Below are 11857 nucleotides of genomic sequence, written 5' to 3'. Positions count from 1 at the left end.
AGGAGGGCTACCCTGTCATCTCACTGGCTATAAAGCAGGACCCAGATGTCTGCTTTCCCCGGTTAGCACACACACACATATACACACATACACATACACACACACACACACACACACACACACACACACACACACACACACATATACACACACACACACAATGCCACTCACCATGTCTTTGTTCTCAGACAGCTTGTACACAACATGCAGTATACATAAGAGTGAACCCAGAGCAAACTGTTCCATTTCAGATATATTCTAGTATTAAATATATATATATATATATTCTGTGAACATTCGGTAGATTTATGCAGCCTCAGTTTGTTGTTTCACGTTATTTTAATCAGCCGCAGCCTAATGTAACCACAGGGTGACCTCTGTTGCTATGTGAGTGAGATGAACGGGCAGAAATGTTACGCGGGTGTTTCATCAGTGGCACGATGAAACTCCAATGAAACTCTGACACGACAAAGCACACCACATTCTGACATTAAATGCAATATATTTAAGTGAGGAGCAATATTCATGCTGATGACATATAGCTCCAAATTGAAATGAAATTATAATGAAGTCCATTTCCATAACTTAGTCTCAATTAGAATATTTTAAAATCAAACTCAAGCATTCGGTGTGACCTTTATAATAATCCAAAAAAAAAAAATACTCCTTCGTGGCCCAATTATCGATGTGCCATACCAGTGTTTATCGGATTCCATGTAAAACCAAGGTTAGAGTACAGATATTATTATTATATCTACACTACACTGATTTGTGTCAGAGAATTCTTCAAATAGGCATGTCAATATAGCATATAGTTATGAATTAGACTTTTTTCTTGCATACTTATTCCACATAATTCACAGATAGACCTGCTCTTGAACTTGTGTGGTTAAAGAAGTCACGTGCAGCTTTTTTGGCACAGAAAACATCAGCTTTGGTCACGTGCGAGGGGCTTTTATACAGCCGTGGTTCAGGTTACTGTGAAGTGGCCAGCCAATAAGGTATGTTTTTGATAAAAGCGCTCGGTACTTCATACCTCAATGAATATATCTACAATAAAAAGATTTAGCTTTCGCATTGGAAGCATCCATACTTTATTAATCTGTGCATCTTTCATTTAACCTGCGTTCGATTATTCATACAAGATTGTGATCGTCTGAATAAATGCGCGATGCTTTCGACACAACCACAGTTCCTGCAACCGACTTTCGATTCTGAAAAATGTGTCAAAACAGATTGCTCCAATGAGTCATTGCAAAACATTGACCGGGAGTGTTGCTCAACCGGGGTTAAATCTGTACTTTGTTGCTGTTGGGTGCTCGTCTGTTCACTTCCCCCACAGATTTTCATCCAAAACAAACCGAGCCAACCACACCCCGGGAATTTCTGACCTGCTTCGACCCGGATTAAAAATGGAACTTTGAGAGTTTGGCGCCCCGTCCATGTGTATGGAAAAGAAAAGAAGAAAAAAAAAAACTGCTAAAGGGCCTACTTTTTTCTGAAAATGTTGTGTTTTACTCTGCAGCGGCGGGGGCTTCATGCCAGCCAGTGTTTGGAGAGGTTAGGCCCGACTTAAGCAGCAGCTCAGCCACCTTTCCTCTCTGCAGCCCTCGGCCCCACGCCTTCAGCTTTTGCTAAACCAGCTCTGCTCATTCCCTCCTTTTGTCCGTTTGTCAAAATGAGCCACATGTTTTTTTTCTGTTCTGCCTGCTGCTAAGCAACCTGCTGGATTCAGAGAGGAGCGACAAAAGGATTGCAGTCTTAATCCAAACACTCCGGGTTTCTGCACAGTCAGCTGTTTTTTGCTTGCAGGAGCACCGTAGGTACAAGTCTGCCATTTCTATATGGTTTTTTTATTTTGTTCAAGAACCCAAATGGCATCTGTCTCGTGCAATCATTCTGGAATTTAAAGCACCGACAGCTGCATGAAAGTGGGAAGTGGAGCGGCGGCCGAAAGAAATATCACGTGCATTTTGTTATGAAGTGATTGGATTTTCTGATCAGTGCATGCAGCCGGGAAAGCTGCAGCAAAGAGCTTATGAAATGCTCCACATTTGCTCAGCACATTCATAAGAGTAGCCCATCACCATTAGTGGGGCAGATTTCCTGTTGCACGTGTCCCACGGCCGTCCGAGTTATGGCACCATTTCAGAACGGCTCTTTTTTCATTTTAGCGTGTCTGGTTAATATGCTTAAAGAATGTGCGACCTAAAATCTCCTTATATACACAAAGTGCAGTTCACTGTCCCCAGGAGAGGGACAAATGTCAGCGAGGCAGAAATGCTGACTTGGGCTTTTTGGGACAGATGGCCTTCTCCGTCCTCAAAAGTTTTGTAGGTCAATTTTCAATCTGGGCTCCAGTGAGGCCACAAGATCAGTGTTTCCGTTTGTCTAGCTGTTGTTGAACAAGATCCTCTTCAAGTACCAGGACTTCATTATGTGCTTTGTATTTAATATTCTGAAGTCGTCATTAAATTACACTGAGTGCTGAGTAAATAACGACACAGCTCACAGGAAATATGATGCCAAGATAGGAAATCTTTTATTACAGAGAAAAAAAAACTTTTCTTCCAAAATATAGAAATCTGTACAACTTCCGCACAATCAATTTACATGAACTGTACAAATTTACAGCAGTTCATCACAACATACCCAAGGAAAAATAAACTGAACACGTTAAAGATGTACTGACATGAGATCACAAGATACAGCTTTTCTTCTTGGGTAAGCTCAGATTTTTTTGTCTATTTTTCTGGTTTTGTATGTAAATAGAAAAAAACAAAAGGGAAAAAATGAAAAGAAAAAGAAAAGAAGAAAAAACAAAAACAAAGGATACGTCTACACTTACAGATCATGGAAACTAATATTTTTTACCAAAACAACTTTGGTCCTGCCAACACTCCCAACACAAATGGCTTCACTTACAAAAAGTGTTATCCATGTTAACAGATGAAATACAAAAAAGGAATACATCTAAAAACACCTCAGGATAGCAATTATTGGCACTTCCCATGTGTAATGTCATGTACTCTACCATTTGTTGTACAGTTACAATACATTCTACAATATGTAAAACACTTCAAATGTGAAAGTGGCAATAATTCAACTAATCGATGACAATATTGACAACAACGACAACAAAACTGCTGTTCCCTTCCTGTTTCATGTCTTAACATGCACAACTTTTCCATAAGAGTATTTATTGAATGTCCGAGGCCTGAGTTTGGCAATACATTCCAGGAGAGACTCCTCGCGTCTCGAAAAAAATGTCACACAACTTCAACTTGACATTTAGTGCATTTATGTGCTATTTTTTTCTTCCTCTCATTACCTCTGACTACTCAAAGCACTCTCACTGTAACCTATGTGCGCACAAGCTGAATGGATGCCATTTAAATAATCCATATTACTGGGGACTTTGAGCCATTTTTGGGTGGCGGTAGCACAGTTGAGAAGGTGTCGAAAGGAGATTTCGGGGGGGTTGAATTTTGTCGCTTTAATTAAAAAAAAAACCAAAAACGAGATCTGTTATGAAAAGTGGGTTAGAACACCAGACTAAAAATCCCCTTAAAAAAAGAGGACGAACAGGAGAAAACAGGGATGAGTGGAAAGATGAGAAAATTCTACCAGTGTGACCATAAAATACATCGAGAGAAGAGTGAGACGAGACGATCATCTCGCGTCCGAAATATAGACCAAAAACATCTTGTCACGTGACATCAAAAAGCTATAATGGAGCAGCGTGATTTTAAAAACTGGTGTCCACCATGGAAACCAAAGCTCTGGGCTCCCATCCCAGCAGGCTCCTCTCCATCTGGCCAACGTGGAATCACTGCTTTTCACAGATTGCTGAAAGGAGTATCAGCAGAGAGTTTGGGGAGGGGGAAGGGGGGGGGGGGGGTGTTTGGGGTTGCAGTGCGTCAAAGGCTATAGCTATATTACCCATGATCCTCTCAGGCTTAGGGGAGCTTAAACACCCATAGGTCTGGTGATGAGCAGCGAACCAGCCTGCCGTGACAGATTTGGCCAGTGGGCTAAGGCCTGAGCAACACCGGCATCTGTTCCGCCGCGCTGCGAACCACTCAACCCCAGAACCAGAGCGAATTGGGAGGGGGGGGGGGGGCGGGGGGGGTACGTCAGACGGCCATCGCATCCTTTCATATGCATGTAAACAAAGTTGCTACTCAAAACTCAGTAATTAAGTGCAGCACAATCCAGTGAGATGAAAACAAGAGAAAAATGGCGTAGTACCCTCGATTCTTCATCTTTCATCCATGTTTCCCTGCCTCTCACTACCCCCACCCCCCCCAAGTGCAGCTTGAGCACGCCGAGTGCGTGTGCTGGTTATCCATCACTGTTGAGGCTGGGTTCAGGGCTTCTGGTCAGGGTGGGGGTTTGTTGAACAAGTCCAGAGTGGTGGTGGGGGGGGGGGGGCTGGAGGGATTTTAGCTGCCCTGGACAATGGAGTCCGGCCCTGGCCCCCCCCCCGTCCCCCACTCTCTCACACCAGCCCCATCCATCCCTGCCTTCCTTACCCGGCTCCCCACGGTGATGGATGATGATATGTGTCACATTAAGTCTACCTGCATCTACAGGGGGTCAGCTAGCAGCATGCTGGCTCGCTTTTGGCTGAAAAAGGAGGTCTGATATGTGTCACGTGAGGCACTAACGCCGCCAGGAGTGGCGGGGAGGGGTTTTGAAGCTGCCAGGCTGAAAAGAGGGTCCAGGCAGCATCGTGCACCAGGCTGGCTCCAATACGCCTGATGTTCGTTTCAACATCACAAATGGCTCAAAACTCATGACAATGAGGTCTCAACACGGCCGTGCACCTTCATTTTCTCCACTTTGAAACGGCTGAAGCAAATGGAGAGGCTGCCCAGGCCTGGTCTTGTTTTCAATTCAAGTCAAAATGATTCTCTAAACAGTCGGCGCTCCAGACCTCCCTTTGGCCAAAGTCTCACACAGTCATCACTTAGTCCAGACCTTTCAGACAAACTGTTTTTTTAATCAGCAACACAAATCACCATCTGTGTGTGTCTGGGGCGAGGGGGTAGGCTGTGTGTGTGTGTGTGTGTGGAGGGGGGGGGGGGGGGGGAGCTTAGCTCTGCAACGTGCCAGAGTCGACAGTGCCATATGAATGGATGACAAAATGTTTCTAACATACCACCCAGAATACTCTCCTCCTTTTAAAAACAAGCTCTGAAATGTTCACATAAACAGTGCTATGGGGGTTTTTTTTTGTTTGTTTTTTGTTTTTTTGGGGGGGAAATCCGGAAATGTGCACTCCCGACTCGCCCAGCACGGGAGCTGACAGTATCAACAAAATGGCTAAAAAATGAGAAGGGCAGTAAAAACGGCGAGAACAGATGACATTCGAATGGATGGAATGCAGGCGATTTCTTTCTCTAAATACACATCCCACACAATCTCACGTCAAAGTGCATTCAATGTCAATTCTATAGCCGGGGGCCACATGACCACACATTTGGGTTAAGTAGCCCCCCCCACCCCCTCTGCTACACTTTGAGTTTTGGTAATGCAAGAGACGACAAAGTGGTGACGGGGAGAAGTGGGGCAACATCAACAACACAGGAACTTGATTGTGAATCTCATCAACATTCATTTCATGGGGAAGGGGGGAGGATGAGGGGGGGGAGATGGATCTCCTCACCCTCCCCCAGAAAGCTACACATATGTGGGCGATGGGAGGGCGACAGTGCAATGGGACACACTGATATCCATAGGTAACAGGTGTCACAACACATTCCACTCACATACAGGCCGAGAGACGGTTGAGATGAAGGTTTTCTGAAGCTGCTGATATCAGAAGGGGAGGAAGAGAAGTTAAGACCACATGCCCCCCCTCCTTTTTCTTTTCTTCCTCAATAGCTACAAGATAAAGAAAACATACTCCATGTGGTCCAAAAAGTTTGTTTTTGTTTTAATAGAAAATAGAGATGCTCTCATTGGGTTGTTTCTTTACCTTGAGCTTGGATTGCAAAGACGCGTCTCAACCTCAACTTCCTCCCCACGCAGGAAAACAAAACCATTTGAGAGGAAAACCCACAAAAATTTAAAAAAAATCTGCATTTTGAAATTCGGTGGGTAGTTCCTGGAAAAAAAATCCTTTCAATTTAGACTCTGGTGGGTGTTTTTATTTTTTTTGCAGTGGTGTGTTGAACATGTACCCATAGTAACCACAAGTAAGAAAAGTGCAAAGTCAATGCTGGGAGACGGAGCCGTTCACCTTGATGTTTACAGTTGGAGGGTGAGGTGGGGTAGGTGGAGCCTGTCTCCGGTGGGGGTGGGGGTTCCTGGTTGGTTGGTTGGTTTAGCTGCCCCAACAGTTCCATTTTCACAAAGCCTCTCCTAAAAAACGGAGTGCCCAACTGATCCAATGACACAACAGAACAGATGACAATGGGGGGAGTGGGGGGGTAAAAAATATCAAACCTACAAGGTTTCCATCACCTGGACGATAGGCCACATCCTCTGTTTTTTTTTTTTTTTTTTTTTTTCCTTTTGCTTTTTTTTCTTCTTTCACTATTTCATTTCATATTCTTAGCTTTAAAAAGGCTCGCCCTGATCAGGTCAGACAACATGACCGGCCACGGCGTGACCCTGAACAAAAGTAGGCCGGAGTGACCCCCTCGTGTCGCTTTAACTGGACACGGTCATCATGTTGTAGGCTTTGGAGGGACTGGCTCTGCCCAGCACCATCAGTTCCTCCTTGCAGCTGATGTGACTGTCCACCATGGGGTTCACCGAGCCGGCGTTTCCTGAGGGGGAGGTGACGGCGGCCGCCATCGGCATTCCTACGGGGCCGGGTTGCGACTCGTACAGCACGCAGATGGAGCCGTCCTCACCGATGCGGTAGGACACCTCGAAGGGGTCCACCCAGAGCGTGAGCTCGCTCGGCAGGAGCAGGTAGAGTTGCTGGATGGTCAGGCCGATGCGCTGGCCTGCCTGCCACACCAGCGGGTCCATCTTGTGGTTGATGCGGATGCAGCGGTAACCTGAGCCCTTGCAGGGCCTGTCGGGGAACCAGTGGTGCTTGTATTGCTCTGCGGGGACACAAAGAGAAACAAAGAAAAGAACAATTAGATCCAGACTAGTCTGCGTACTTCACTATTTGGCACAATCATGTACAAACACTGAAATCCTAACATGTATGCGACTGTAGTAATCAGCTGTGTAGGTAGGAACTGCAGTCTCAGCTGGTCGAACAGAAAGCAGACGCACTGTAATTTGTCTCAGATAAGCAGTGATTAAATAAAACAATCTTGGCTATGTAAAAACCTGAGTGTGAGAACATCATATTGATAAACAGACCAGTTAAAAAAACACATGTACTGTAAGTGTTTAGGAATACATTTCACTTAGTTTTGATTGCATTGTAATGATATTAGGCTTGTCTTTATGTATATAACTTACAGTACATTTTGATTTTATTCTCTGCTAAGGAAAAAAAAACTTTATGTAATTCTTTAAACAAACTAAACCATTACCGTGAACAGTTTTGGATCGTCTCTATTTAGTAAACAAGAGCCGACTTAATGATTAAGAGCAGCAGACTTTAATCATGTTATGCTTTTGGAAGAAGGAAAATAAATCAATTCAAAATTTGATCAATATAAAAAACTATAGTGGAATTATTAAAGATTTACAGGCTGAGATTTAATTTCACACAGTTTGAACATTCATAATCTAAAAAAACCGAATGTTCATAAATTCCACATATGTAAGATTTTAGTTTATGGCTCATAAAAACAAAAAAAAAAAGGAAAATCACACGTGAGTGTACATAAGTACAGGTGGTTGCTGTGTGCGGTGGCAGAATAAAAGGCAGAAAAAACCCTGTCCACCTGTTAGAGGCCTGATAAGCTGCCATTAGCAGGCAGCCAGCAACTCTCTGGGGCCTACGTGACAAAAAGACTGCCACTGAATTGTCCAATCCCTCCCCTGGTTTTCGTCAGTGTCACAAAGTCTCCCATGACTGGATGAACAAAAAAAAAAAAAAAAAAAGTGCCCCAGCCAGCCATCTGGGACACGCAGCTCCGCCCCCTTAAAGGCAGAGGATCCTGTTTTTTTGTTTTTCCCCGTCTGTGTGGAAGTTTTTTTAGCAGTCCAGTGATTCACACCGATGTTTCTCTCACCGCGACGAGAACATTTTAGTTTGTAACATATGTGGAAGCGCAAAGTGACTCATTATTTTCCTGCAAGTTCTTTGGACAGCTGGACACTTTCAGATCCCCATTTTGTTTCTGTCCTAACCTTTGTATATACTCTGATTTCCCCCAATTTGAGGAACCAGCTCATCACGATTTACCACCAACAAAGCTCATCCATATTAAAAATCCCATTTATGGTGAAGGGAAGTAGGCCAGCATTCAGGCCCGGAGGCCACCTGTATGCAACTACGGGATAATAACCCCCCCCACACACCCCACCCCCTCGCTCATTCCCCTTATCGCAAGAGGCTGTATACCGCTGGGCTAATGGAGGGGCTGGCACTCATGAAAGAGCACAAGGGGGCTGGATGAGCCTGAGACCGCCACAAAGGGTGCTACCTACCAACCCCGGAGCAGCTGGGAAACGATCGGCTCAGCGTTGCCTATTCTTAAAAACCAGGGCACATGGGGAGGTGGGGGTGGGGTGGGTGGAAAAGTAAGCAGACAAGCCTGCGCTTAACCTAAAGAGTTTAACCAAAGACGGTTGTTTACTCAATTGGAGCTGACCTCGGGTGCATAAGTGTGTTTTGGACTGTTGGGTATTTTCCACCCGAAGTCACTTCCGGGATGAGCGTCAAATCGTGTGGCTGCTGATGCACACAAACATGAATCTACCCCAACAACAACAACAACAACAACAACAAGTACTACACAAGTGCCAGCGAGCATTGGGACTAGTTTCTCCCTTTGCTCAGCACAAACAAGGAGGCCGAGGCGCGCTGCTTTTCAGCACGTAGACACAATAGTGAGTAATTGTGATGATTCCAGGCACAAAAGCACGCTGGCTGGCCCAGTTTAGCTGCAGCGAGCCCCACAGGGCACTACCACACACTCACTTTTGTTTTCACACATTTGCTTCATCTTGAAATGGGACTTTATTGGAACCGTTTTTTTTTTCTTTTACAACCGGGTTGTAGACCAATTACTACAAAAGGCGCATTGCAGACCGACTCAGACCGATTTAAGCTTCGAATTCAAGTAATCTTTTATATAGTTGGTGTTTTGTTTTTTTTCCCATGCTAAATTTGGGTTGGTTTCTTTGCGTTGCAGTGGATTTCTCCTCCATTTCCTCCCCCGTTATGCCCCGACTTTAACGTTCTCCTATAGGCGCCCACCATAACACGTCCCCTCCCCCACGGCAGCCACTTAGCACACTCCAACTTTTGTCTGTTTATAAACAACCACAAAGACGTTTGAGTAAATCCTGGCCCCCACAGTTTCCCATACTGATAACATTATTCTCCAGAAATCACAGCATTGTTCTGCATACACAACAAATTGCAACCGATTATAACGTTGCAACAGTTTGCATTAAAACAGCTGTCTGCACTCAAAACAAAGACTCCTTAGATTTGTAGTTTTGCTTTTTCTTGTAAAAATTACAACGATTACCATGGCTGCATACATAACTATAATGGATGTCCACATTTTGTTTAGGCTTTTGCTCTATACATGTTCCGGGGCTCAACTTGTTTTTCCATCAAGCAAGGCCCTCCTATAGGAAATGTAGGTCATCCGCTGTTGCATAGATGGAATAAGACAGATGTATGGCAGCTTTAGAGCGCAGAGATCGGAATATGTACAGCAGGAAACGACACACAATCCGAAATATATTTTGTTATGCAAGGAAAAAAAAAATTTTTTTCAAACTAAAGTTGACTGAGATGATAAAGGCATTAATTTGCTTATAAATAAAGAAAAACTGAGATTGGATTTGATCTTTAATGGCAGTGAATCGACAGGAAGTGTGTTGTGTGTTAACTAAAGGGGTGTGACGTGTAGTAACGCAAACAACCGACCATTTTGTCAGAAAACGCTAGATTGCAAGCAATAAATCTGTAATTCCCACGAAAACACGCGCGTTTCGATCAAATGCGACGCGTAAAAATGCAATTTATTATATTAGTAACGTTAAAAAAGGGCTGGTAAACGCGTCTAACTCGGGACTTGTTTTCATTAATAATCTATTTTGTCCGAAGCATTACGTAATTGAGCAGCCTCGCTGTCTCACTGGGGGCTGTTATGCTCGATTCCCTGCGAGCTCCATCGACCGAGGCGCACTTCCTTGTTTGAGCCGAGCGTCTCTCTCCCCACCCCCACATCTCAGCACAGACCCACAATGAACTTCACAGAAAATTATTTCTCCCACTTTTTACCATTATTACATTGTTCTAACCGAGTAACCGTCGACAGATCGCCCAGAATGAGTCGGTGTGTTTACAGTTTTTCATCCCCCTCTCCGTCCTGCGCAAACAGCGGTGCGCGCTGGCAGCGCAGATAAGTGATACTTAAGAGAACAAAGAAAGGCTTCTTCTGAACCGATCTCGCGTCTGTTGGAGCGCAAATTTCACCACCTATCGATAAAATAACCCCCCAAGTCGACGTGTGAAACAATCTAACACAATATGGAGTGCTTCTGTTCGGTGTTTCTTGTGCGTAAATGGATAAATGTGTTGCCTTCTTACCTGCCAAAATGTCCTGTAAGCTTTGGCTGAATGTTTGGACCTGTCGATCGTTTACATTTCCTTTTACCCTCAGAAATCTCGACAGAAATCCGACGGCGGCGTTGATCTCTGGCTTCATCGTTCCCCGGGCACAAAGGGTATGCATTGAGAAAGGCAACAGCGACGATCCGTGCGCTTTTCCTGGGTTTTTTTTTTTTCTCTTTACGAGTTTTTTCGACGGTTTCTCTCCGATTCAGAGCGGCGATCCTTATCTGTTGGCGCTTTTTTTGTTTCTCTTGGCATTTATTTGTCGAGGTAGAGGGAAGTTGCTTGTCAACAGAGAGAGAGTCCCGCAGGGAAGGACGGTTCAGTGTCGAGAAGTAGACGCCTGTTGTTGATAAATACAGGGGGTTGGAGAGGGGGGTGTCTCTCTTTCAGCCGACCCTCCCTGCGTACTTTCCTCCTCCAGAGTGGACTTCAGTGCACTGAGGAGCGATCTTTTATAGCTCCCCCTCCCTCCACGCAGCTCTGACACAAGCGGCTCCAGCAACCTGAGCGCACCAATCCCGTGCCGGGCCGCGGGCTGACGGGCCACATAGGGGGAGCGCAGCGCTCACGTCAGCGCTCTGAAAATAAACAGAGGGACGCGGCGTGAAATCCTGGTGCCTTCCCTTGTTGTCGGGAAATACGAGCACTCGGAGAGAAAACTAAATCAAAAGAGGAACAAATGGTGAAGAAAAACCCCCAATCCGACTTCCGGGGAAGAGAAAGAAATCTGCTGTGACAGTCGGTGATGGGTTAAACAAAACCTCAATACCATCTTCATTTTGTCCACTTCTACAGTCCAGGGGTCCGACACTGCAACCTTTATGACCAAAAGAGGCATTTTTTTAATGGCTTTACACTAAATCACAGCATATAAAGTTTCATATTTTGATACAAAAACAGTTTCTTATGTTTATTTATGAAGTTTCACTTACATTTCAAGATGCTTTCATTGCATTTGACGTGTTTTTGTACCAGATTTGAACAGTTCGACTCCTCCATTTCAGTATTTTATCTGTTTTCAAAAATGTTTTACTCTTCTTTCTTTTTTTTTAATAGTTTTGCACATTTTTTTTTCCATTTTTGTTTTTTCTTGGAGAAAGTTGAGCCATTTTATATTTTTTTCCCCAGGGTTAG

The 11857-nt window shown here is 44.4% G+C and overlaps 1 protein-coding gene across 1 annotated transcript; it reads right to left on the bottom strand.

Annotated features, from left to right (window-relative positions):
• Positions 1-6133: 6133 nt before the first annotated feature.
• Positions 6134-11243, bottom strand: btg1 (B-cell translocation gene 1, anti-proliferative). The gene is made up of 2 exons (XM_080491986.1): positions 10697-11243; positions 6134-7064 (listed from the first exon to the last, which is right to left on the bottom strand). Exons 1-2 carry the CDS (start codon positions 10839-10841, stop codon positions 6661-6663), a joined length of 549 nt encoding a protein of 182 aa, XP_080348112.1. The 5' UTR covers positions 10842-11243; the 3' UTR covers positions 6134-6660.
• Positions 11244-11857: the final 614 nt, after the last annotated feature.

The sequence above is a fragment of the Lipophrys pholis genome (assembly GCF_963383615.2).
Source record: "Lipophrys pholis genome assembly, chromosome: 22".
NCBI lineage: Eukaryota > Metazoa > Chordata > Actinopteri > Blenniiformes > Blenniidae > Lipophrys > Lipophrys pholis.
This window is presented reverse-complemented; position numbering and strand designations above follow the sequence as displayed.